We start from the raw sequence: 27,492 nt of genomic DNA on the forward strand, positions 1-27,492 counted from the left end.
CCCAAGATGCACCTGGCCCTCTAACTCTGGAACCCCAGAACACAGTGGTCTCCTGGTGTGGAAAGCTGCGCTCATACCAGGACCAAGACTAGAACAAAGGATAAATGAAGGGAAGAAACAACCTCAGGAATGCTGGTGCCAGGGCATGAGTTTCCTGGAGCTGATCCTGAAGGAAATGGGAAGCCACTAAAAATGAGGCAGTGGGGGAGGGGCAAATTAACAGCAGGTTGGCAGGAAGGGTGGCATGGTCGAATTTAATTGAAAGAGACTGAGAGGCCTGCTAGTCCTCTGGAGTTCGTGCCAAATGTGATGATTTAGCAAGACGGGAGACGACTGTACACTGCCAGGAAGTGTCTCGGCGGCGGCAGCAGCTGTGTCCATCCTCTGGACAAACTCGACAATAGACCCATCTTGAACATCCTCGCCATCTTGAAAATCCCCTGACCCTGCCAGAATGTCGTTTCACAGTTAATTCTGTTTCATCTTCCCGGTGTTTCTAAGGAGAAGCTAATGGGCATTGCCGCTCCCACGCACATGTAAGTGGGATGATATTTACTAACCACAGGTAAGCCATAGACTATAGGCATGATTTGAGTATGTAGTATTAAAGTAAGCATTCAAATTCACAACAAATTTTTCTATTCCAACCATCCACGCTATGTGTGCATATACTGTCACATAGAAAATAATATTACTTCCATTTGGTGTGCCAAATTATATGAAATAGGCCAAAATAGTATGCTGGTCATGGTTGTCAGGCTGAAGTAGGCTGGTTTTAATGAAATAAACCAATGCAAAGTACTGCAGGCTTTAACCCAGTTCTTGAAGCTATCCACATCATCTTGCCAACAGTTTCCCAGGCTTGAAGATCAGAGTCTTTACTGTAATTTAATTATAGCTACACTCAAGACAGGTGGCACTTACAGAGTTTCCAGGTTTGTTTCATAAGTGACTTTCCAACACAACCCTGCCAAGTGATTCTTAGCTTGTTATACTGAGAAAAACAAAACAAAAACATTGAATGAGCCCACTTAAATATCCCAACTTAAGGGTGCTGGTCAGTAATTCAAAAAAAAAAAAAAAACCAGCCTGAAAAAGCCACCCAAAACATTATTTTAAGCTTACTTAAAATATATACATATAAATGTATAATATATGCATTATACATTTATATGTATAATGTGTGAACACACATGGACATATGTGTATAGTCTGAATAAGTTATTCCACTTGGGGTGATAATGGTTCCCCCAAGAACCATAGACTATGTAGCAAAAGTCCCAGCGCCAGGCATGAGAAACTTCCCTTCAAGTTGTTGGCCAGTGGAGTCAAAGAGACTCTCAAGACAGTCTGGGCCTTTGCCACTGCCCTCGGTTGCCTTCCAGAACTTGACATTCAGATGCTATTATTGCAGAGAACGCCACAAGCTTCCAACTCGGGACTTAGAGGACTCAAGCTGGGTCTAATCAGGAAGCCTCCTCCTTGAGGACTAGATCTCGTAGCACCAGAAAGTACCAGAAGAAGCTGCCAAGAGAGAAAAGCAATGGCTCGTCCTACCCAACCCCAAAGCCTGCAAACCACAGCAGTGACCACCATGGCCAGAGGTCCCCAAGGGCAGTCCTTATATTCTGAGGACAACCAACAACCATCTAACTGGATGTAAGACCCACTTGACAAGAGGGAAACCATGACTGGTCCTGTAACTCAGCCAACCATTGGCTTGTGGCTGGTGAGTTCATGCGTCTTAGAGGGGAATCTATACCGATGCTCTCCTAAACCAATATAATTCCTAACTACATTCAAAATACTTATCCTTACACCCACATGCAAATGTGACCCTGGCCCCTCATCGAAGAAGCTTCTTGTAGCATACAGACGTCATTACAGAAAGCCACGGTGGTCAAAACATAGACTGGAGTGCCCAACACCAACTGATTCTTCTATAGCACAACCCATACACCTAAGGTTCAGGGAACATCCCAGAAAGATAGGGAATGGGTGTATAAGAACCAGAGGACCTGAACATCTGCTGTAAGATAGTGTCTTTTATTCATGATTGGGAATCTGTACCTATAAAATCTCAAAACTGTGATCACCTAAGTAAACAAGACTTACATGAGACAACCTAGTGAACATGTCACTATGGATAGGGAAATCTCACAACACCCTTTAGACGAAGAGCTATAGCCAACTAAAGTCTGGGGAGACAGAGAATGATTTTTCCAAGAACGAGGCCCCTGATAGATTATCCAGTCCCAAGTGGTCAGTCCTAAACACACACATAAACCAGTGACACTAAATGCATTTGGCAGACTGTGTTAGTGTTGGGGGGGGGGGTGAGTAATAAAGAATAAGAAATAAGACGTCTTGAATTTGAAAAACTGTGAGGGAAACACAGGAAGAGTTGGAGGAGCAGAGAGAGGATGAGTAATGTAAATACAACACCCACGTAGGACATCCTCAAAAATTAAATTCTAAAAATAAGCACAAGTAAATAAAAATACATTTTCATTTTTAAAAAATAATGGCTAGCCTTTTTTGAGATAACTTGCTAATTTGCGTCTCACCTCTTAAGAAGTCACTTGACAGTTCACTCAGTAAATAAGTGCTGAGCGCCTGGCGCATGACAGACATTGCCGTAAGCCCCTTGGGATAGGTGATTTGTGAACTGAACAGTCCTGACAGTGGGGATAAATGTCAGAACCTAAGAAACAGAGCAGCCCAGGGTAGTGGTGGGGAGGGTAAAGGACAAGTTGTAATATCACTGATGGTGGATATTGGCCCCTAGACAAAAACTACATCTGAGGAAAGGATTGAAAGAGAAAAATCTAAGAGCGGTGACCCCGACTAGCACCGACAGTGTGCCCTAGCACACTGGCCCTCCAGCAGGCCACTGGGATCACACAGGAATAAGAGGGACATACACGCATCAGAGGTCAGAGAGAGGTGGATGTAGTGTGGACCACTGAAAGGTCTCCAGCCTCTGCTTGCCGTGAGTCTAAGACCTCGCAGGATCCTGGGCAAAGGAGAAGGAAGCATAGACTTGTAGGTACAGGGGCGACCGTCCCAGTCCTGGTCTGAAGTCTGCAGCTGGAGGAAGCAAGCACCATCAGGGCTGCCTAGAAGCTCTTCAGTAATCTTCAGGAGCAACAATGTGGCGGTGTCTTTAGATAAACATCAGCAGAAGGAGGGGAGAAGGTTGGGTTCCAGAGCTCTTTTAAAAAGAAAAGCTCTCAAAGCTCCTAATAAGTGAAAATGTTATCAGTTGCTCTGGAGGTCCAACAGAACACAGTACAGGAAATCAAGGATCCCGCTATGGAAGCGCCTTCCCCTGAGTTGGTCTGTTTGGAATGCTTCCATGGAGAACTTGGACCCCTGCCTTGGGGTTGCAAGCACAGGTTTTCAGAATACAGTGAACCCTGTTATCCAGAATGCCATAAAGTATTTATTTCCCTTACAAAATTTTCAATCAGCTGGGATTTTTTTTAAGTCAACATATAAAATGTTGCATGTTTGTGAAATACCACGTGACATTTCTATACACAAAGACATTATGTAACGTTTGCAGCAATGTCGGCTCAGCAGGAATTTTAGACAGAGCTAAGACATTAAGAGATGCTCAACTTGTCACTAGAGGAGTTTGAGAGGTCGAAAGCATTCTTTTAATTCCAGGGTCAAAGTTAGTACATGAACCAAGACCCTTGGGGAATTTGAGCAAGAACACATCCTTGGAAACAGCCACAATTCCTGGAGCCAGACCCCTGCCTGACAGAACCCAGCATCCCTAGCGATGCTCTCTAGATAGAACTGAGAGAGGATCCATCACTGACATCTCCCAGGTTTCTCAGGGCCCCACAGCACCAGCAACCCTTAGTTCTCTCCAAAACCAGCTTAACCGTTGGGAGTCCACAGAAGTCCTCGGCAACTGATCCGGAGATTTGCACCATATTTCTGTAAAGAGCAGGAGAGAGAGCTTTATGCTTTTCACTCATACAACGTCCGACAGGATTTCTCAGCCTTGCCATTGTAGGTTAGATGCAGCAAAGGTAACTGGAAAATAAGTGAGCACAAATGTGGTGAAATAAAACTTTATTTATAAACACGGAAACTTGATTTTTGTCTCATTTTCAGCTGTCACAAAATGTGACTGACTATTTTCAATCACATGAAAGCTGAGGGACAAGGCAATTAACAGCAGTTACTGCTTTTGCAGAAGGCTCGAGGTGGCTTCCCGCACCCACGTCAATCTGCTCGCAACCGCCTGTAAGTTCAGTTCCAGGGAATCAGATGCCCTCTTTCGACCTCTGGGAAAACACACAGGCATAAATTTAAACTAAATAGATGTTTTTAAATTAATTTTTTTAACCTAAAAATCATTTCTGATCTTGCTGCCCAGCATAAGCTGGATCTGGTTTTCTGGCAGTAGTTCAAGGACCCCTGGCCCGAATCCTGGGCCCCAATTAACTGGGCTGGAAGGGAGACTCCTGCACCCTGAGCCCTTGCTCTCTGGGGACAACCTAATAGGCACAAAGAAATGTGAGGCTGGATGTACGGCAGTAATGACTATTGTAAATCCATAGTGCCGAGGGCAGGCCACCCAGGACTCAGTGATGCAGCCCGGTGATTACAAGGCAACTCAATTTCCTGGCTCTTTGCTGCCACCTGCTGGAACATTATTATAATGTTATTCGGCTCAGCACCCACCAAATTTGAGTCGCATCCCTTGGAGTTTTGTGATGCTTCGATTGGAACTCTGGCCCCGGGTCCAGAAAATACAGAAGAAAAATAAATAAATTCACAGGAGTCACAAAACTCACCAAATAAATGACAAAAACGTCTTCATTCCATAGCTTACTAGTACAGCAGTTCTCAACCCGTGGGTTGCAACCCCTTTGGCAAACCTCTGTCCCCAAAAAATATTTTCATTACAATTCATATGGGTGGGGGTCATAACAGCATGATAAACTGTGTTAAAGGGTGGCAGCATTAGGGATCTTGAGAACACTGTGCTAATATCAGGGTGAGGGGATCCAAAAGGGCAAGTGGAGGAAGGAAGGGGAAAATAAGTCTATGTATCCTCAGTTATGTGAGCTGTGCTGGTACAAGAGGTGTTCTGCAAACGGGCGGTGTTCCCTGCTACTGAGAAACCTATAACCATGCTTTAGCCATATACGTGTGAGGAAGAGTGATATGAGTAGCAACGTGCAGCAGCGTAGGAGAGGGCAAGCTCATGCACCAATATGGTCAAGCACTAGATGCTGCTAACTCTGAAAACATGGCGAGGAAAATCAGAAGCACTGACGAGACTCAACTTCACTCCCACCTAACTGCAAGCCAGCGCCTACCATCCTCCTGCTGTGGTTTCTCCGGCCCTTAGTGGGAAGCACGTGTCTGGATGCTGCTGCCTCGTAGAGACTGTGCTGTAATGCCATCGTAATTCAGATTAGCAGTCCTGTAGCAAGAATGCTCGAGATAAAATGGGAGGTGAGGGGCTGGCAGAGGGAGTTACATGTAACAAGAGCCCCACAGAGGGTCAGTAAGATCAGGCTTCCTGGACCCCACATCAAATTGCCAGTGTCAGGGAGAAAGGTCAGGGCTGAGACCAAACGATATTTACAGTGCTATAAAAAGCTGTGGGGCTACTGTCCTTTAAAACCTTACCACTCACTAGGAAATCAGGGAATGCAGAAATAGGGGTGCCCTGCTCCTCTCTGGACATTTCAAGCACTTACAGACATGAAAAGAACAAGTCAAGATCCCACACAAAGTAGGTGTGACCCACAGAAGGTCATAAAGCCATGGTGCCTGGACTCGGACAGCCCCATGTCAGACCTGGGGTCTGGGCAGTAAAGGACAACATGTGCAAACATCAGACGCAGTTCTAATACAAAACTATCCCAAAGAAGAGCAGCTAGATCCCAGCGTCACAAGACACGAGCTGTGGCACTCTGTAAAGAGTGTCTTTACAGAACAAAAGACAAAGTGGCATCATTCACAGCTTCTCATTCCAAACCCTGCTCTCAGGTGTGAAACCAAAGACTTGAAAAGATAATGACAGAAAGATCAAAAGGTTGGTCTGTCCATTATCCTGTGCACGTATGTGGCATGAGAAGCCAAGGGTGTCTTTATCTTTCTAACTTTGTATGTATGTCTGTTTGTGTCTCATAGGCATGTCTGTCTATATATCTGTGCAAGCCTCCATCTGTAAACAAATATGTGTGCCATGTGTCCCCGTGTCTGTGTCTCTCTGCATGTTACTACTCCTATGTGAATCTCTGTCTCTTAAAGTTCACCTGCATGTATCACCATCTCTTTGTGTGCATCAATGTACACCTCTCTGTGTGCCCATCTGCTGTGGTTTGAATAGGTTTGGCTCCCATACATTTATGTGTTGGAATGCTTGGCCATAGGGAATGGCACTCTTATGAAGTGTGGCATTATTAGAGGAGGCGTGGCCTCAGAGGGGCGTGGCCTTGTGGGAAGGGCATGGCCTTGTTGGGGAGGCGTGGTCTTATTTGGGTGTGGCCTTATTGGAGGAGGCGTGGCCTTGTTGGAGGGAGTGTGTCTCCATCTGGTATTCATATCTGTATGTCTTGTGTATGCCTATGTGCTTCTATGTGCATCCATGTTCTCTGCTGATATGCTTGTATGAATACAGCTCTGCCTATTTGTATCACCGTTACATATCTGTCTCTTTGTGTATCTGTGTCTCTGGAAGTGTCTCCCTGTCTGAGTTTCCGAGTGTGAAAGTATCTCCATCTCTGATGTCTCTGTGGGAGGCCCTGTAGATGAGGGAGGAAGAACTGACTGGAAAGCCTCTTCCCACAACTACTTGGACAGAGTCTGGCAGGTCTGCTGCCGCACACACCCAAGCTCCATCATGAAGGTGTAAAGACTGTCTAGGAGTAAGACATGTGCCATCAGTCACGGGAGATGGAGGACAAAGGGGCGGTAGGAAGCAGAAAAAACAGAGGACCCTTACAGCAATCCTCTCTCCACAAGCAAAGCATAGGGGTATAACCCTAAGTTCAAGGTGACTGGGAAGCTGGGCACCACTGAAGACCTAGACAGTGCTGGAACTGGGGTGTGTGACATCATCACGGGAGTCCTCAAGACCATCTTCCCTGGAGGTTTAGAAGTGCCCACGCTGTTCTTGCCACAGCACATCTCTGCCCATATCACCCAGGGACTCGGGGGGGGGGGGAAGGACGCCATTCCAGAACCTTTCCCAGCCCTCTGTGAAAGCCCCAGAGGTTGCAAACGTGAGGGAAATAGGCAGATCAACAGAAGCCTGAAGACACCAAGGCCCAGGAAGGAAGCAGTCGTCCCCGGGCACCAGGTAGGCACTCTATGGAACCTGGAACTCCCCTGACAGAATCCACCCAAAGAATAAGTGAAGGGCAACCATAAAAGTTTAGCCCAACATGCCTAATTCATCACCGGAGTGAAAGAGCCCTAAATTGGTTGACTACCATTCTGAGACCCAAAGGAAAAGCCAGTTTAGCATCACTAAGAACTTAGATACCAGGTCCAGCTGGAGTTATTGGCCCAGCAAGGAAGTTTCTGTCGGTTAAAGTAGGATGGTAATTACCTCCCCTCTTCAAGTGGGAAAGAGCCACCTTCCAGTGAATTCTTCCTCCTCTCAGCCGGGTTGTCCTACGAAGGTAACAGATAGCCAAAGAAAAGGGACAAAGAAAGTTCCATCTTTCTTCTTTTATAATCTTTGCTCCAGGTTGGAGTTAAAAATCCAAACTCAAGGGCCTGGGATCACACTCTTGCCTCATGACCACGGCCGCGGTAGAGTTGGTCTTGTGTGTGCCCACAGCGCCCCCTGCTGCTGTAAGGGCAAAAAGGCTTCTGGGCTTGGGAAAAATTTCCGCCTCCTGAACACTTGTTAGGGAAGCCCCTAGGTGAAGCAAGCAAATCTCTAAGAAGTCTGGAAATTACCGTGTACCACATACAGACTCGGACCTGAGCGCACACAGAAGCCCAAATACAGAACAGCGAGGTCAACTATGGGCACCAAGAGCGACCTGCACCTCAATTCAGAGATCGCCTACACAGAGTGTCAGAAGTTGGCTCTCTTGGGAGCCCCAGGAAGTGGCAAGCTTGTGAAGGGAAACCCAAAAATGTTCTACCTGGGTAGAAATACCTCTGAAGAGTGGAAGCAGGAGCAGCTGAAGCCGCACAACAGGAGACAAAGAGCATAACGCCACTCGCCCCCAACCTCCCCCAGCTACTTCCAAAAGCCGCCCTGGGTTAAATTTCAGATTATGTATTAACCATAAAATCAGCTGTGTGACTATTATGGCTGTGATCTCTACATCCCAAGAAAGGCACCAACTATTCTGAAACACAGATGAGGCTGCCATAAAACCTTTGAAATGACTGTCGTTGCTTTCTGCCTATTTCAGAAATAAAAATCATTGCCTGTTTCTTACTTCAGTAAAAACAAATGAAAATAAAGTTAATCTAAGTCTTGTTTGGTAAGGAAACATGAGGACAAAAAGAAGAGAAAGGAAGCAGGTCATTGTATGCCCTTATAGAGTGACCGTATACTTCAACATTATTACTACCATCGCCATTAAATTTCATAAATGCAAATTGGAAGAAATTAAGGAGACACGAGAACTGTATGAAGTGTGAGGCTCTGAGTTGAATCTTGGAACATAAAATCAACCACATTAAAAAACTAATTAAATTTAAATAGCCAGAAACTTATGCTTAAATATTAGTCTGGCATGTTGTAACAATGTCCTTTATGTTACAATTCTGTAAGTGTGTACTATTAGAAGAAGCAAAAGGCATAAATTTTTGTGTTGCTTTGCAAACCTTTGGTAAGCCTATAATCATTTTAAAAATTCTTTCAAAAACGTTAAACAACTGGGGCTGGAGAGATGGCTCAGTGGTTAAGAGCACTGCTCTTCCAGAGTGTGTGAGTTCAATTCCCAGCAACCACAGGGTGGCTCGCAACCATCTGTAGTGGGGTCTGATGACCTCTTCTGGTGTGTCTGAAGACAACTACAGTGTATCCCTATACATAAAATAAATAATTCTAAAAAAAAGTTAAACAACTATATCTTAAATAACCTCTTTACCAAAGGATTCTCCGAGAAAACTGTGGTCTCTATTATTTCCTGCTGCTATAATAAGAACAAGTAATTTACAAAGTCTAGAGATGGATTTGCCTTGTGGCTTCTGGAGGGTGGGATGTTTAAAAGGCATGGAACTAACACCTGGTGATTGGCTTCTCGCTGCACCATAACATCACCTGCTTCAAGCATGCTCACTGAGATCTCTCTTCCTCTTATGCAGTCACTGGAGTCATCATGAAGTCCCACCCTCATGACCTCATTTAATCTCATTTACCTCATCTGCCAGCCAGTTTTTATGGCAACTTGACACAGGGGAGAGTTATTCTGGAAAACGGACTCTTAGTTGAGAACATGTTCTTACCAGACTGACCTGTAGAAAAGCCTGTGGTACATTTTCTCAATTGATGATTGATGTCGATGGGCCTATCCCATAGGGGTGGTGCCACCCCTGAGTGATAATAGTGGTCCTGGATGGTATTAGAAAGCAGGCTAAGCAAGCCAGGAACCAGCATTCCTCCATGGCCTTTGCATCCAGAGTTCCTGCCCCTGGTTCCTGCCTTAAGTTCCTGCCAATCTGTCACATGATGAACTATAAGTAATAAGAGAAATTAAACTCTTGCTTTCCCAAGCTGCTTTTGGTAGTAGTGGGGTTTTTGTTTGTTTAGTTGGTTGGCTGGCTGGCTGACCGGCTGGCTGGTTGACTGGTTGGTTGGTTGGCAGTTTGGTTAATTGATTGGCTTGTTGGTTTATTAATTGGTTTTGTTTGCGGGGGTGTTCTAATTTTTTTTGTTGTTTTTTGTTTTCGTTTTTGCTGTTTTGGCAGGATTTCTCTGTGAAATTCTGGCTGTCCTGAAACTTGCTCTATAAACCAGGCTGGCCTAGATCTCGGAGGTCAGCCTGCTTCTACCTGTGAGTGTTAGGATTAAAGGAACATACCACCAAATCCTGACTGGTCCTGGTGTTCTATTACCAAACTAGAAAAGAAACTAAGCTACCTCCCAAGGGCCTCAACTTCAAATGCCACCAAATTTTCCAACATCTGAACCTTGAGGAACATATTCAAATAGTGGCAACCGTGCTAATTATTTGGAGGCTTAACCAGACCTTGTATAACAAAAAGAATTCGGCCACCTAGCTCAAGGTCCTCCAATCCCTCTTCTACAATTCATGAATCCACAGTCCCACACAGAGCTATCTTGAGATTGTCAGAGAAAATTCCGAATCCAAGGGTCGGAACTGAAGTGTCAAGTATGGAGAAACTGGCATTTAACAGAATCTGAAAAGCTACATTGTCCACATCCAAATTTCAATCACACTTTACTTCTGGCCATTCGTAAGAGGCCTTCCTACAAAATGGGTGACAGACGTTCAGAGCCCTGCACCACACCATTCTCATTTTAAGAGAATGACACTAACAAAGATCATTTCCCATCTGTAAGTCAAGCAACACCCCCAAGTACATCTTGAAAGGGTCCTAACTGCAGCCTTTCAAGCTTAGTGACGCCAACCAGGATAGTCAGGTCTGAATGATAACGCCAAACAAGAAATGGCAGTCTGTCCCATAGCCCTGGGAAAAGATACAAACAAGGACGACATTCAGTCATTACCGCTTCCCACACTTCTACTACCTTTATTTGCTGCTCCAGCAGGAGAGAAGACCATGGCTCGTTAGAGGGCAGAACCACATAGCAAGAGTGAAAATATGGCTGAAGCTTAACCATAGCTTTTGATTCAGATAGTTCTGGGGAGGCGATCAGTGATGGCCACCTAAGGCTCATGCAGGAAAAACATCGTCCTGAGTTACCAAATCAGGTACCACAAACTCAAACTCAATACACTTCTGTGTGAAGGAACGGAGCGGTGACTTCGGAGAACCAGACTTGTTTACATGATTTCCAGCCCCAAGAAATAGGGAATGGGTCAAAAGACATGGCATGATCTGGGCAGTGGTGGCCCATGCTTTAATCCCAGCACTCAGAAGGCCGAGGCAGGTGGATCTATGAGTTCGAGGCCAGACTGGTCTACAGAGAGAATTCCAGGGCAGCCAGGGATACACAGAAAAACTTTGTCTCCAAAAAACAAAAAAACAAAAAGACACTGCCATGGCCCTGGCCAAGGGTTCATGAGCCTTTCCAGAGAATTTCACCAAAGTATACGTTCTCCTTCTCAGATGAGCCCAGCAGCTCTAGGTGGTCACTGAGCATGAGGGCCTGAGAAAGTCACCTCTCTCCTGAGCCCTGGCCTCTGTGATGTAAGAAAGATGTGAGATGTGGAATGTGAGGTCATTGCTGGGGGGAGGGGGCTTAGCTGCCCCCAGGCTATGAGCCTGCTCTTCTGTGAGGAAATAAACGCAGCCCTGAGGCAGGTTGGAAACTGTTCTCATAAACTCTTCCAGGACAAGAAGGATGACAGGAAGGGAGGCTCCTCTTTCCCTAAGCTGGCCAGCCCACAGAAGCTTCTAGAATAGTCACTCCATTCACAGAATGCATTTTTAGGACCTTTGACACATATTTCAAAACATCAAATCAAAATTGTAGAGCCCAAGGTCAAAAATAAATCAATTTCCCAATACTTTAACATAGATAGCTACATGAGTCTGGTTTTTAGTGACTTCTGATGTCTGACACAGACATGTGACACTGAAACAAATGGCCAAGCTATATTTCAGTCTCTACCCAGATGTAAACCCCATGTTCAAGGCACACAAGGTAAAACCCAACCACTCTCCTTCCAACTACTTTAACAGAAGCCACCTGTCTCAGCTGAGCAGCCTCTCTGGAGACTGGCCCCGCCCCCTGAGTGTATTTCAGTACATTTTCTTTGTTTTTTTTCATGTTCTGGGTAAATTAGTTCAACTTCCTGCCTCAACAGCCTTCCCTATGGCATTTTAAACGGCATGGGGTGGCCCATATGGGAAATAAAAGGAGACACCCTCAAGGAAAAAGACAAGTGGCCACATTCTACAGCCCAGATATGCCTCATCTCATTTTTGCTTGTCTTATGTGTTATTTCTGCCTCTCTTTTCTGGTAACTGAAGCCAAAAATGCCATACCCCAAAATTGTTAAAAGCACCCCGTTGGCTTAAACTTTGGGAGGGGTTTGATATCCAGACTTTTATGTCTCTGCCATGCCTCAACCCTGTAATCCCCTTGCTTCCTGCTCATTTCCTTGAGAGAAGAAAAGGGTCTCCAATCCTCCCTCTATTGTCCCCTCCCAGGCTCCCTCCCACAGGTGGATAAGTGGGAAGCATGAAATGCACATGCGTGCACACACACACATAAACACACACACACATAAACACACACACATAAACATATACACATAAACACACACATATACACACACATAAACACACACATACACACACACACACACACACACACACATAAACACACACCCAACCACTCTTCCTTGTGTCCTTCTGTCATGTGCCTCTGTGGGGCTGATGGTCATCAGGGTGCCAATGGAAAGAAACAGTTTAGCTCTCTCTGCCTCCCTGGTGCCAGGACTCCCTCTCCTTCCCTCCACTACCATTCCATCAGAGCCAGAGAAACACCCTTCCTCAGACTGAGAGGAGACAGAGACAGACAGGTAAAGTCAGGTGCACATAACTTCCCACCACAGGAAGGCTAACGCTGGTGTCCTGCAACTGATTTAGGCCCTTGTATAAACCTCCTCCAACCAAAATAGTTAACAAGTAACCAAATGGCCACAATTGAAAAGTAAAACCCACTAAGGGGGTTCCCTAGAGACAGGCAAGTGAAGAAGATACATGGATGAAAAGGCTATCCCAAGGTAACCTCTGGTACATCACAAACCACTTAAGGGTTACACAGACTACATCTCATTCCTGTAACAGACGATCTGGAGATGGTGCCAGTGCAGCGACAGTATCATGACCTATCCATCGCCTACATCAGAAAGAAAGGTCTGACGGTACAGAGGACCCCTCCCATCCCCTGACCTTTGTGAAATGCCCCTGGACTGGGAAACAGGGGAGTCTTGAGCTGCATGTTTGCCCCGCCCACTCGTACATTTCAGAAACTCCCTGCTTTTACTTTCTTTTTTTGTCCAATTGATAAGATATAATTACCCACTTAAATAAGATATAATTTGCTCATCTAGACATACAAAGCCCTGTACACATCCATCCCTTAAGAATAATCATAACAACCTGTAGATGTGCAGAGAGGAATCTTAACATCCGCCGCCATGTTCTCTCGGCTGCTCTCTCTGCTTTTACTTTCACTATTAACAAAGCTACAGTTTTGCTACTGCTTTACCTCGTTTTTCTCAGTGCTGTGGCCCAAAGAACCTGGATATCACATCATACAAGGTCTCTAAACCACATCCAATAAAGGGGCCAGACTGTGAACCCTATAGGTGTGGAGGTAGGACTGGATAAGTGTGCAGAGCGTCACTCACAGCCTGCCACTGCCATGACGGGATTCCTCTAAAGCCCCTAGACAAACTGGGAGACCATGGGGACTGCACTGTTACTGCTGTTCTGAAGGATGGGCCCATGCGCTCACTACTTCCAACCTTGAGCTTTTCTAGTTTGGGCTGAGGCAATGCAAGAGATGGCTAAGGCTTTTAAAACTGGGGTTTCTTTTTCTGAGGGACCTGACAGGCCCACCATCACAAATAAGGGTACCATTCTCTGTGCGTTCTCAATATGTGACATCCATTCATGAGATGGTGGGGCCATGTTCCCACTGCGGGACAACTTCTCCTTCGAACTTCCTCTGCATTCTCACCCACGAGACACACAGGAGATTCCTCCTCACCTCTCCCAGTTCCCCATGCACCACCTCATCAGAGCTAACTACTAGAAGCCAACCAGGACGCTGGCAATGGCCTCCCTTTTACCCCTGGACCCTCCCAGGGTTAAAATCCACTGAGCCCGAACGTAATGAGTAGGTGGAGCAGAGGGGGTCTTCTCTCCCAAACTGCGTTGTAGAAAGGGAAAAACCTCACAGCCACGTCAGGGTCACACCGCACAGTCACTGCCTGTGACGGCTGCCCTCAGGAAAGGCAATGCTGGCCAGCAATGGTTATCAGCAACCCTTACAGGCTACATCTTGCAATACGGGGGGACTTAACATCTCCTCTTCCTTTTCTCCCAACTCGGGACCCCTCAGTGAGCAGCATGTGAGACCTCTCTCCTAGTCTCCCTTGGCCTCTATTCCCTGTCCTGCTTGTAAAGACTCGCCTTTCTCTCTCCTCTGTCTTCATTTCTCTCTCCAGCACTTGCAGCAACTTCTGGGTGGGGTATCCTAATATGACCTGTGTTTGTGTGCCCCTCTGTACTGGCTGGTTTTGTGTGTCAACTTGACACAGGCTGGAGTTCTCACAGAGAAAGGAGCCTCCCTTGAGGAAATGCCTCCATGAGATCCAGCTGTAAAGCATTTTCGAAATTAATGATCAGGCTTGCCTAGGAAGCGCAAGGCCCTCGGTTCGGTCCCCAGCTCCGAAAAAAAAGAACCAAAAAAAAAAAAAGAAATTAATGATCAGTGGGAGGACCCAGCCCCTGTGGGTGGTGCCACCCCTGGGCTGGTGGTCCTGGGCTCTATGAGAAAGTAGCTGAGCAAGCCAGGGGAAGCAATCTAGTAAGCATGGCCTCTGCATCAGCTCCTGCCTCCTGTCCTGTGTGGGTTCCAGTCCTGGCTTCCTTTGGTGATGAACATCAATGTGGAAGTGTAAGCTAAATAAACCCTTTCCTCCCCAACTTGCTTCTTGGCCATGATGTTTTGTGCAGGAATAGAAATGCTGACTAAGATACTACATACACCACTTCTTCCCAACCAAATGTTGTGATCCAAGAAACTTTCGGGTGGCCATGCTTTCGATTCTCCAGAACAGTGAGTCTCCCCACTTCTCACAACCGCTCAGTCTGTGCCCTTTTGAGCTGTGAGGCCCTTCTCAAGCCAGGCTTCTCAGCCCTACCAGACATTCTGCTTCCACCACCACAGATGGCTCTCGGATGAAGTGAGTTTAGCTTTTGCACGTAGGGAGGCCTCCTTTCCTCGGGAGACACCTCACTATGGTACTGCCTCAGGCTCCTTCCAAGTGGACAGGGGTCTAGCACCAACAGCAGGAGCCTTCTTTTGGGGGTCACACCTGTGTAGGCTCACCCTCTATTCCAGCTTGCTCCTGGGATATAATCTCAAAGACAGATCCTTAAAAAGTGATGGTACATGCCTTTAATCCCAGTACTTGGGAGGCAGAGGCAGGCAGCTCTCCATGAGTTCAAAGACAGCTTGGTCTACAGAGTGAATTCCAAAACATCCAGTGATACCAATGATACCCTGTCTTGGGGGGGGGGGGGGCACTGGAAAGATGGCTCAGTGGTTGAGAGCACTGTCTGCTCTTACAGAGGTCCTGAGTTCAATTCCTAGCAACCACATGGTGACTCACAACCATGTAATGGGATCCAATGTCCTCTTCTGGTGTCTGAAGACAGCTACAGTGTACTCGTATACATAAAATAAATATTTTTTTAAAAATCCTTAAACTACATATACCCCTAGGCCAGGAAGACTGGCCTCTCCACCTCCATGACAGCCTTGAGACCACTGTACAGGTTGATCTGATCTGTCACAGCCTTTAGAATGTGCAACATTGCTAAACTTAACTTCTTTCCCTTTCTTCCCTCTCCTCCCTCTCCTCCCTCTCCTCCCTCTTGTCCCTCCCCTTCTCCCTGCTCTCTCCTTTGTCTCTCCAAAAAATTATCACTATCTCTCCCAAAGTTTTAAAGTGCAAGATGCCTTTTGTAGCCAAACTTATAAATATTTTTGGTCCTTTGTGTGTTTTCTCTGCTTGTTGTGTTGTTCAAGATCACAGAGTTTGCATACCTCTGTCAAACAAACCCTTACGCTTTAACTATCCCGAGACAGGTTGTCATAGTCTTACATTGCTGTGATAAACACCCCAACAAACACAACTTAAGGAAAAGACAGGGGACTAGATAGATGTCTCGGTGGTTAGGGGACTAGATAGATGTCTCAGTGGTTAGGATACTGGCTTACCCAGGTTCAGTTCTCAACACCCACGTGGTAGGTCATGGCCATATGTAATTCCAGTTCCGGAGGATCCAACACCCTTCTGACCTCCTCAGGCACTAGGTACATACGTGGTAAACAGACATGCACACAATCGGAACACCCACATACCTCCCCCCACCTTGGTTTTTTGAGACAGGGTTTTCTTTATAACCTTGACTGTCCTGGAACTCACTTCTGTAGACCAGGCTGGCCCTGAACGAACAGTCTACCTGCCTCTGCCTCCCAAGTGCTGGCATTAAAGGTAGACACTACCACTGCATAGATAAAAATTTTTTTAAAGAAAATAAGGACATGTTTTAGCTGACAGTTTTGAGATAGAGTTCATCACAGCAGGGAAACCATGGCAGAGGAGCAGTTGGTCACAGTGCATCCGCAGTCAGGAAGCAAAGCTGATAACTGATACTGCTCAGCAACACTTTATCTGTTTCCAGTCCAGTGTCCAAGCCAAAGAATGGTGGCACCCACTTTCAGAGTCTGTCCTCCTACCTCAGTGAACCTAATAAAGATGATCCCCCATCCAGAGCCTGCCCCACCTGGGGATCCAGCCATATACATACAGCCACCAAACCCAGACAATATTACTTATGCTGAGAAGTGCACGCTGACAGCAGCCTGATATAGCTGTCTCCTAAGAGGCCCTGCCAGAGCCTGACAAATACAGAGGTGGATGCTCACAGCTAACCATTGACCTGAGAACATGGTCCCCACTGGAGGAGTTAGAGAAAGGATCGAAGGAGCTGAAGGGGCTTGCAACCCTATAAGAACAACAATGCCAACCAACCAGAGCTCCCAGGAACTAAACCACCATCCAAAGAGTACACATGGACAGACCCATGGCTCTGGCTGCATGTGTAGCACAGGATGGCCTTGTCGGGCATCAATGGGAGGAGAAACCCTTGGTCCTGCTAAGGCTCAATGCCCCAGTGTAGCAGAATGTCAGGGCGGGGAGGCAGGAAAGGGTTAGTGGGTGAGGGAGCACCCTCATAGAAGCAGGGAGGGGGGGATGGGATAGGAGGTTTATAGATGGGAAACCAGGAAAGGGGATAACATTTGAAATAAAAATATAAAACTATCCAATAAAAAAAGGGGGAAAAAAGACATATTCAACTTAAAAAAAAAAAAGATGCTTCCTCAAAGGCATGCCAAGAGGCTAACCCGACCTAAAAATTCTCTCAAATGGTATGTCTGGAGACTTGTCTCCTAGGTGATTCCTATCAGGTGGACAGTCATCAGACAGAAAATCTTAAGTTTGTTACATTATGTCATAAGCATAATTTGGATTCAATTGTATTAAAATGTTTATAAATGTTAGTTATTCTGCCACTTAATAAAGAAAAGCATGTGTAAAGGTTGTTAACATTCCAAAGATGATAAGTACACTGGTATAAACTAAAACCAGTCCTCTCTGTAAAACGTGCTTCTCTTAAGCTCTGATCTACGCCAAGCAACATTACAAAATGTGACCTAACAAACAAAGTTTATCAAATTTATCGAGATGTGTACTTGTATTTTTGCTGTTTATCAGGCTTTTAATTCCTTGTAATAAGTCCTAACAACATTGGGACTGGTTTTTATCATTTTATTACTCTTCTGACCATGTGGGCACCAAACAGGCATGTGGTGCACAGACAGGCAGGCAAAACACTCACACACATGTCTTTTTCTTTTTTTTACATAAAAATGAAGAGCCAGGGGACTCCTGAAAGGCCCCTAAGAGTAAGAGAAAACTTTCTAAGGAGTATCAGTTTATCTTGACAGAAAAAAAGAAAAGAAACTAGGGGCTGGAGAAATGGCTCAGTAGTTTAGAGCACTGGCTGCTCTTCCAGAGGTCCTGAGTTCAATTCCCAGCAACCACATGGTGGCTCATGGCATCTATCTGATGTCTTCTTCTGGTGTGCATAAAGACAGAGCACTCACATACATACATACATGCATGCATACACACACAAGCGTGCGCGCATGCACACACACATCTTTCTTAAAAAAGAAAAGGAGGGGTTGGGGATTTAGCTCAGTGGTAGAGTGCTTGCCTAGCAAGCGCAAGGCCCTGGGTTCGGTCCCCAGCTGCGAAAAAAAAAAAGAAAAGGAAAGGAAAGAAAACCTCGTTTGGGGCTACCACCTTTCTGTTCTTTTTTTTTTTTAACAGATTTATTTATTTATTATATATAAGTACACTGCCACTGTCTTCAGATACACCAGAAGAGGGCATCAGATCTCATTACAGATGGTTGGGAGCCACCATGTGGTTGCTGGGAATTGAACTCAGGACCTCTGGAAGAGCAGCCAGTGCTCTTAACCACTGAGCCATCTCTCCAGCCCCACCTTTCTGTTCTTAAACACCCAGCAGGAATGTATAACTGAAAATGAAAGAACTGAGAGCAATATTTTAAGACCAAGAAGCCCCTCCCCCAACCATGATAAAGGACCTCCAGCCCCCCTCAGCTGTGTCTTCTCTCTAGAAACATGACCACAGCCTCCTGCAGTGTTTCTCAACAGATTCTGGTTTTTGTGACTCTGGGCAAGTCCCCTTCATCACCCATGTCATCAATCCTTTCTAGGACACTTCACACACCCAGAGTGAAGTGTAAGCATCCCTATCCCCTTTACAGACGCCATTTAGTAACTGGGGAGTATTTTTCTTTGTTTCAGTCTGCTGTCTCTTTAATAGTTGAGTCTCTGTATTTTTTTTTAAATTTACTTTTGGTGCGTGTTGCAGTTGTTGGCCACATTTCTATTAGCATATTATTTCTTTGTCTTATTGACTTACATGGTGCCTGTCACTAGGGTCCCCTCCCCCCCAGCTTTGTCTTGTGTTGTCTTCCTTTGGTGGTGTTGGCCACAAAGAATGTTGACTTTTAATCTTTTCCTTGCCTACTTTTGTCCTCGTTATCATGGCTGCACAAACCCTTTCCTACGCTAAGATTATAATCCCATTGATTCAGTTGTTCTTGTGGGGCTTTGATGGCTCTGTGCTTTATATTACACATTTGATCCGTGTGGAGAGGGTCTTACAATAGGAGTTCATTGAACAGTTTATTCATCCAAATAGTGAGACTGTCATAACTCTCACTTTCTGAATTGTCATTCCTTCCCCAAGTGATGTAAAGTGCCAGGGGTGAGGATGTCTTTAACAAGCATTTGAATCTGCACTAATAGAACTCCCCTCGAGCCCTCACTCAGCACCCCCTTCCTGATGCACATGTTAAGATGCAAGTGATAGCTGAGGACTACACCCCATTTAAGATCTGGGCAAAGACTGTATGTCTGGGGACTCTAATCTTTCAAACCCAATCCTAGTCACTCTATCAAATGAATCTGTAAGATGGTGTGTAGTTAATAATGCCTGCTGTCAAGTCCGATGACCTGAGTTCTATCCCCTGTAGGAAGGGGCAGGCCCACTCATACCAATGATTCTTTGGCCTCCACAAGTTTAGCAAGGCATCCCTCACATCCACACACACTAAACAAAATGGGATCAGTTTTTTCAAAATATAAGTGTACCCATATCCCCAAGGCTGTTTAAGAGAAGCTTTGCAGATTTATGAAGGAAATGTGATTTATTGTCTCCCCTGACGGCCCCCTCTTCCTACCAAAGCTTTCTCAACTATTTCCTTGGCAAGATCTGAAATTTGTCCTAATCCCACATCTGGTCTCACAGAACAGAGATATCCTGTGAAGTCAAATGTTTCGTCCAGTCTGACATTGGTAATTCTGGGGAAAGAACAAGGGAACTGCAAGGGGACACATTTCTTATGGTCTCTTTCATTCAATAGGATAGATAACTAAGTCCACTAAGGGAGGAGTCTGGAGGAGGCGCACTCAGGGCTCCAGGGTGAGACTAGTGTCCTAATAGAAAAGCTATTAAGGGCTGGAGAGATGGCTCAGCCGTTAAACCGAAAATATAAGAAAGTCTATTAGAAATGCATATACATAAGTGCAGTCGATGGACGTTTACGGCATTTTAAGAGAGCTTTTATTTTATGGATGTTCAATAGCATCCACGCCCTTTCCAGAGCCAAGGACTGAGCTACCCAACTGCTGGAGCTCTAGCAGCTCCTTGGAAGAGGGCTACTCTCCCATCTTCTCGGTAACTTTTAGAGGGTTCAAATCTCAACCCTTGGGTCACACTTCGTCAGTTAAGAAGGAAATGTTAAGTGTCAACTCAGGGAATACTGTTTCCTCGAGTTAGTTCCCTTGGCTCGAAAGTCTTCCGAGCCCGCGTAGGTGCCCTGTGGGGTCCTGGAGCTGTCGGTCCAGGGCTCCCCACAAGTGAGATCCCCGCCCTGGGTCGCGCAACTGTCCGGGTAGTACCTAAACTCCGAAGCACTACAGTGCCTTCTCCATCTTTTGGGTGAAAAAAACTTATTACTCAGACCAGAGAGTGCTCCTGATTCTTTGTCCAAAATACTTGCTCCCGGCTTCTGAGCCCTACAGAGAACCCTGAGTCTTCTGTAGTTTAACGCCACAAGCTTCCCTAAGCTTTAACTACCGCTCCTCCACAGGACGGCGCTCCCCTCCAACCAGAACCAGCCAGCGCCCGGCCAGCGATCTTGGTTTCTGCCGCGGCACCGCGGCGACGCTTCCCATAGTGCCTCAAGGCACGCGCAGGCTCCTGGGAGTTGTGGTCCGGCGACGCGCAGCATTGCAGCGGCTGCTACGGGCTCGACGCCGGCTTTGTCTGTCTGCGGGCGCGCGCCGCTGCGGTGAGTGAGGCTGAGGCCGGGTCTGTCGCCCGAGAGAGGGGGCTGTATCTTGAGCCTGCCGCTCCGGCCAGGGCACGCGAGCAGACCAGGCCGGCCGCCCGGGCCAAAATCGCCAGCCGCAGACAAGGATGCGCTGGTCGGAGAGCGGGTGGGCCGCGGTCTGCTGCGGAAGGGCCTTGCTGCGATGTCGGGGTCCTGGGGACTGGAGCCCCGCGAGCGTGGGAGGGGCCACAGGAATGTCCAGCTAGGCCTGGAAATGCAAAGTCCGCGCCTAGGGAGCTAAGAGGGAGTGGCGTTCAGCGTGGGGGGTAATTCATCCTCACCCAAAAGCTCCTAATACCTCCTTAGATTTCTGCCAAACCCTACAGATCACCATGTTTTTCCTCCAGCCCCTCTCTCCTGAAAAAGCACCATTTTAGGTCTTGGATGTGTAGGGCGTGTCTCAAATGTAAGAGATCCCTCACTTTCTGGTCATCTGTTCTTCTGAGAGCTGTCTAATGAGAGAGTGTTAACTTGTTTACTAAGTGAAGTAACTGGAGTCGGGGCTGTTAGGCTGTTTTGCTCCAGGTCAATCACCGAGAGAAATAAGACAAAAATCCAAGTCTGTCAGAACCGAATTCTGAGCCGTGATAACATTTCTGATAGGAAAAAGCAGCGGTTTGTGCTATGAAACCACTCTCTTCCAATGTCCTCAGGAATTTGATTGCTCTGTCTTGACAATCTCCTGTTGTCAGTTGCCCTGTTATTAATCAGGGAGATCTGGAGACACAGCTGGCTACCTCTTAGCAGGTAGAGAGGTTCAGGTACATACTGTGCTCACTTATTTTGACTTAACCATGTTCTCTAGACACTCCAGAGACAAAAGTCCAACCCCAGGAGGTACCATGTGCTTTTCTTTGTGGATGTGCAAGAGGGGCTGGGGAGGGGTTGTTGGTTTTATTTTATTTATTTATTTTTTTTCCCGGAGCTGGGGACCGAACCCAGGGCCTTGCGGTTGCTAGGCAAGCGCTCTACCACTGAGCTAAATCCCCAACCCGTTGGTTTTATTTTTAATCAAAAATATCTTGGGGTTGGGGATTTAGCTCAGTGGTAGAGCACTTGCCTAGCAAGCACAAGGCCCTGGGTTCGGTCCCCAGCTCCAAAAAAAAAGAAAAAAATATATCTTTACTTCAAACTGAATGCATTTGGAGCATGACAAGGGACCCCTGTGTTCCAAGTTGGAAGTGAATCCTTCAAAGATTTCTTTTTTTTTTTTTTTTTTTTTTTTTTTTGTTCTTTTTTTTCGGAGCTGGGGACCGAACCCAGGGCCTTGTGCTTCCTAGGTAAGCGCTCTACCACTGAGCTAAATCCCCAGCCCCCAAAAGATTTCTTGTCATTAGGATTTATAACTGAATGGATAGACGGGTTCACCTCTTGGTTAATAAAATAGAAAAGTGTACCATCAGATTGCTAATTCATTAAACTCGGAGTCCAGCATTTTGATTGGCCATACTGGAACAAAGATTATACTGTACCACTTCCTAAATACAGTGTAAATTCAGGAATTTGATCCTTAAATAAGCAATCCACAGAGGGGGGAAAAAGTGATGGTTTGGGTTTAGAGTCTACTAAGAATTGCCAGAAGGTAACAAGACCGCCTTTGTTAGGTCCCTGTAACTTCAGGGGAACTGGAAAGGAGGCCTGATGCTATTCCTTCATAACACGGGTCAGGAGGGCTGAAGTGCTGACTTCTTAGGCTCAAATAAAATCAGCAGTTGCCTGGGAACTAGAGGACCCCACTTTCATGTCAAGACCAAATACAAACAGAAGTGGCCCTTTCCTGGGGACTAACAGTAGAAACTCCTGCTTCTCTGCCGTCCGATTTCCTCCACTTCTTTGTTCCTAGATCCGTTTCTGCTCCATCAGTCCTGTTATCTTTGGCCCACTCTGCGGTGACATTACCTCAGTTAGTCGGGTTTCCTGTGTTTACACTCCAGACTGATCTCAACTCTCAGCTCTGCCCCTTACTGTTTTGGCTTTTGGTTTGGTTTATCTAGCTTTCCTGTCCCTCAGGTACTCCAGCCCAGCCCATGGAAGCATCATACGAAGAGGCGGTGACCAAAGTCATCGAGCAGGAGCGGACATGTTTGGGTTTCCGACAGCCACTCTGCTGGACTGTCATGGAAGATACGCGCAGAATGTAGCATTTTTCAGTGAGTGCACCAGCTGCTTGCTGGGATGACTTCAGAGTCCCTCTAAGAAGATGCAGTCATTTGGTGAAGCTCACTGTTCTTCCGGTCGCAGGAAAAGCCTGCAGGCTGAATTGGAAGGGAATTGGAAGGGAGAGTCAAAAACCAAGCAAGAAAACAGTTTGAGGCAGGACGATGGTGGTGCATGCCTTTAATCCCTGCACTTATGAGGCAGAGGCAGGTGGATCTCTTGAGTTAGCCTGTTCTGTAGATTGAGTTCTAGCACAGCTGGGGCTATATAAAGAAACCCTGTCTTGGGGGAAAAGAAAAAAGAAAAGCAATTTGATGTGGAGGAGATCTCGAGGTCGTCTCTGACTGAAGGAGAGCTCTCTGCTCTAACACTGAGTATGAGAAAGATAGGGAAACAAGGAAGAGAGAGAATGTATATGCTTGTTCAGTGCTTCTGTAGCTTAATGCGCAGGGAATAACATGGGTTTTAGAAGAAGGAATCCCAGTCCTGTTTGCAATACTAAAGAAGTTCCTGAAGCTTCAGGCTTTTCATCTGTGCAATGGAACAGACAGTAAGCTGCATCTTGTAAGAATTCAAGGCATGGACGGAAAATATCTGAAATTATACCAAATATTTTCTGAGATCATAAACGTCTATAAGGGAGCAGACTGGGGTAGGGTGACTGTGATGAAGCCAGTGCCGGGTAAGCCTTGTGGCTTCTCACTGGGATCCGTCTCTCCTTTGCTTGGCTTTATGCTTGTTTGAACGCAGTGCTTTTAAGCTTTAGTCCCTTCCTATCCTGACTCTACACCTGTTTGGGAGTCAGCTAAAACTTAGGTAAAAGCGGGGTTGGGGATTTGGCTCAGTGGTAGAGCGCTTGCCTAGGAAGCGCAAGGTCCTGGGTAAGGTCCTGGGTTCCGTACCCAGCCCCGGAAAAAAAGGAAAAAAAAAAAACTTAGGTAAAAGGTTCTGTGTGATTCTCTATATAGTTCCCTTAATTTCATGAGCCCTTTGTTTGTTTTGTTTTATTATCTTTTTGGACCAGGCTTTCTCTGTACCCCTGGCTATTCTGGAACTCACTTTGTAGACCAGGCTGACCCTGAACTCACAGAGACCTGCCTGCCCCTACCTCCTGAGCACTGGACCCAAAGATGTAAACCACCACCACCTGGCCTGTGAGCCTCTTTTTTTGGGGGGCTTATGAAATGATCTTGTGAGGGCTGGAGAGATAGATGACTTAGCGGGTAGCACTGGCTGTTCTTCCAGAAGACCCAGCCCCAAGCACCTCCTCCAAAAAAATTAATAGTAATAATACTATCTACGTCCCAAGAATTTGAGAGGCCACATTAAATTTGAAGGCCTAGCTATGGAGCATGCTAATATTTGAATCCTAGATTAATGGTTAGGTGATCTCCCCATGTTCTTAGTTTCTTATCTATGCAATCTCAGGATGGTCAAGACTCAGTTATACAGAGTTCGCAGGCTAACGCCTGGCACAGAAGCCCGCTAAGGATTGTGTTTCTCTCTCCCTGTTCTTCTCACTCAGCGTATTGGTGCATCTTACATGACTTCCCTCTCGTTTTACCAGATGTGATGACAGAAGCCCACAAGTATGATTCTTCAGAGGCCACAGGATCCTCAAGCTGGGATTTCCAGAGTTCTTTCAGAAGAGAGAAGCTGGAACAAAAGTCCCCAGATTCTAAGGCACTCCAGGAAGACTCACCTGGAGTGAGACAGAAGGTCTATGATTGCCAGGAGTGTGGGAAGTCTTTCCGTCAGAAAGGTAGTCTAACATTGCACGAGAGAATCCACACTGGTCAGAAGCCCTTTGAGTGCACCCAGTGTGGAAAAAGCTTCAGGGCCAAAGGCAATCTAGTCACACATCAGCGAATACACACGGGAGAGAAGCCCTATCAGTGCAAAGAGTGTGGGAAAAGCTTTAGTCAGCGAGGCAGTCTAGCTGTCCATGAGAGACTCCACACTGGACAGAAACCCTACGAATGTGCCATTTGCCAGAGAAGCTTCAGGAATCAGAGTAACCTTGCTGTTCACCGAAGAGTCCACAGTGGTGAGAAGCCCTATAGATGTGACCAGTGTGGAAAAGCTTTCAGTCAGAAAGGAAGCTTAATTGTTCACATCAGAGTTCACACGGGTCTGAAGCCCTATGCGTGTTCCCACTGCAGGAAGAGCTTCCACACCAGGGGGAATTGTATTCTGCATGGAAAAATCCACACGGGAGAGACACCCTACCTCTGTGGCCAATGTGGAAAAAGTTTCACTCAGAGAGGGAGCCTGGCTGTGCACCAACGAAGCTGCTCACAACGGCTCACTCTGTAAGCACTCTCTTCAAAGGCAGTTCTTCTTACAAATTAAGAGTACAGAATCCTCTGTAATCAAGAATTTTATCCAGTGTCGTAGGGTAAGTGGAAGTTCTTTCAGAAGGACCAGCATTTAATAGGGCAGACTGACTTTTCTCCCTTTCCCCCAAATGAATATGAAAAATAAATGTCCTGTTTATCATTATCAGGTATTTTTCATAATTTCTTCATTTTGATATAATTTCCCGAGGCATACTCATTAACCTCTCCTGTTACAACTAACCTTTTACTTAGTATAGCAGATAGGGATTTTAGAGTTATAGTCAATACCATAAGTCTTTTTAAAAAATTATCTCCTGGGCCAAAGAGATGGCTCAGTCACTAAAGATCAAGCTCACAATGAAAAAAAAGTCTTCATTCCCAAGGCCCTTTCCTTCTATACATACTCAGTTCCATCTGCATTTATGGCCACTGAGTGGAATCCAGGGGGTAAATCTGTTTATTGAGTAATCTCTTTATTGAGCCTAACTAGTAAATCATCCTAGCAATGTAACAAGTCACCAGTATCCATGGCGGAAGCCCCAGCCTTACAAAACAAGTTTCCCTTGCAAGCTTGCAAAAGTTCAGAGTGCATGTGGAGATTTGCTTCAGTGCTACACTTCTAATTAGAGCTAGCTGTTTTCTAAGACTCGTGTACTTGAATGTTTCCCTTAGGGGAAGTCCAAACTCCCTGAGGAACGCAGTGGCCTTCACTCTTAACGTAACTCCTTTGGAAACAGCAGTCTGGAGATTAGGAAACCTGGGCAGAAAGGACAGAGTTGTCTGGGAACTGATCCTCTACCGACTGAGTAATGAAATCCCACTCCCAGCCGTACTGTGCTCCTCCTACACACTGAAACTCCGGAAACATAACTCCCTCTGAATTCTATTTCTACCTCCGGGCACTGAGACTTGGAGAAAACGAAGAGAGGAGAGGTTGGTTTTGTGGAGAGGTTTTTGTTTTTTAATCTGAAGCCACTATTTATTCTCCCTGCTGAGCTTTTTGTAACTAACTGATGAAGGATGTAGAACACTTCCCACATTAAGGCACTGTCTCAATTAGGGTTACTATGGCTACCGTGAAGCACCATGACCAAAAGCAAATTGGGGAGGAGAGGGTTTGTTATCAAAGGAAATCAGGACAGAACTCAAGCAGGACAAGACCCTGGAGGCAGGAGCTGATGCAGAAGCCATGGAGGGGTGTTGCTTACTGGCTTATTCCTCACGGCTTTCTCATCCCGCTTTCTTATAGACCCCAGGACCACCAGCCCAGGGACGGCCTCACGCACAATGGGCCGGGCCCTGCCCTATCCATTCCTAATTAAAGTGCTTTACAGGTTTGCTACAACCCACTCTTCTGGAGGCATTTTCTCCACTGAGGCTCCCTCCTCAGGTGACTTTAGCTTGTATTAAGCGGATATACAGTCATTCAGCACAGGCACCATTCTGTTCTCTGTAGATCTTATAAATGGTGGCCTCATAGTCTGAAAAGACTCATGAGAGCAAATTATCATCTGCAGGGGTAAATTATGTCAAAGGTCTTTGGACAATCAAACTCTGATTGATAAGTGATAAAGAATACTTCCAGGGGACTGGAGAGATGGCTCAGTGGTTAAAAGCACTGACTGCTCTTCCAGAGGTCCTGAGTTCAATTCCCAGCAACCACATGGTGGCTCCCAACCATCTGTAATGGGATCTGATGCCCTCTTCTGGTGTGTCTGAAGACAGCTACAGTGTACTCTTATGCATAAAATAAATAAATCTTTGTAAAAAAAAAAAAGAACACCATTTGCTCTTCCAGAGGTCCTGAGTTCAATTCCCACAACCACATGGTAGCTCACAACCATCTGTAATGAGATCTGATACCCTCTTCTGACAGGCAGACTGCTGGCTACATAATAAATAAATAAATAAATAAATAAATAAATAAATAAATCTTTAAAAAATAAAAAAAAGTAGAGAAAAAAACTGGAACGTTTATGCAGTGGAAGTAAATCCAGCAATAAAATATGAATGAACAAAACATGGACAATATTACAGATAAATCTTGCATTGACAGAATCTGAACATATATGACTCCCCTTGTGTTTCTTCA

General features: G+C 45.9%; 1 protein-coding gene and 1 long non-coding RNA gene across 22 annotated transcripts; one reads left to right on the forward strand and one right to left on the reverse strand.

Annotated features, from left to right (window-relative positions):
- Zfp637 (zinc finger protein 637) lies at positions 1-25,563 on the forward strand. 19 transcript variants are annotated; one of them, XR_010065678.1, is made up of 6 exons: positions 16-536; positions 20,662-20,862; positions 22,915-23,054; positions 24,086-24,215; positions 24,629-24,780; positions 25,224-25,563. XR_010065678.1 is itself a non-coding variant. In XM_063286320.1 (5 exons), exons 1-5 carry the CDS (start codon positions 511-513, stop codon positions 24,654-24,656), a joined length of 525 nt encoding a protein of 174 aa, XP_063142390.1. In that variant the 5' UTR covers positions 18-510; the 3' UTR covers positions 24,657-25,563. The 19 variants fall into 19 exon arrangements, 17 of the variants coding, with proteins under 17 accessions (XP_006237255.1, XP_063142381.1, XP_063142382.1 ...); XR_010065677.1 differs by having other exon boundaries at positions 18-536; positions 24,629-24,823; XM_063286320.1 differs by having other exon boundaries at positions 18-536; positions 24,629-25,563.
- LOC120102374 (uncharacterized) lies at positions 3,640-13,578 on the reverse strand. 3 transcript variants are annotated; one of them, XR_005503847.2, is made up of 3 exons: positions 13,270-13,578; positions 5,346-5,420; positions 3,640-3,951 (listed from the first exon to the last, which is right to left on the reverse strand). It is a non-coding gene; the product is annotated as an uncharacterized LOC120102374 (long non-coding RNA). The 3 variants fall into 3 exon arrangements; XR_010066260.1 differs by lacking the exon at positions 13,270-13,578 and adding an exon at positions 7,592-13,235; XR_005503845.1 differs by lacking the exon at positions 13,270-13,578 and adding an exon at positions 7,592-13,235 and having other exon boundaries at positions 3,640-5,420.
- Positions 25,564-27,492: the final 1,929 nt, after the last annotated feature.

The sequence above is a fragment of the Rattus norvegicus genome, chromosome 4 (assembly GCF_036323735.1).
Source record: "Rattus norvegicus strain BN/NHsdMcwi chromosome 4, GRCr8, whole genome shotgun sequence".
Classification (NCBI taxonomy): domain Eukaryota; kingdom Metazoa; phylum Chordata; class Mammalia; order Rodentia; family Muridae; genus Rattus; species Rattus norvegicus.

Coding starts and splice junctions, on each gene's coding strand:
- Zfp637 (XM_063286307.1), top strand. CDS start 511: ATGGGCATTGCCGCTCCCACGCACAT. Junction 20,863..22,914: donor TGCGGGCGCGCGCCGCTGCG/GTGAGTGAGGCT, acceptor CCTGTCCCTCAG/GTACTCCAGCCCAGCCCATG. Junction 23,055..24,586: donor GCAGAATGTAGCATTTTTCA/GTGAGTGCACCA, acceptor CTTCTCACTCAG/CGTATTGGTGCATCTTACAT.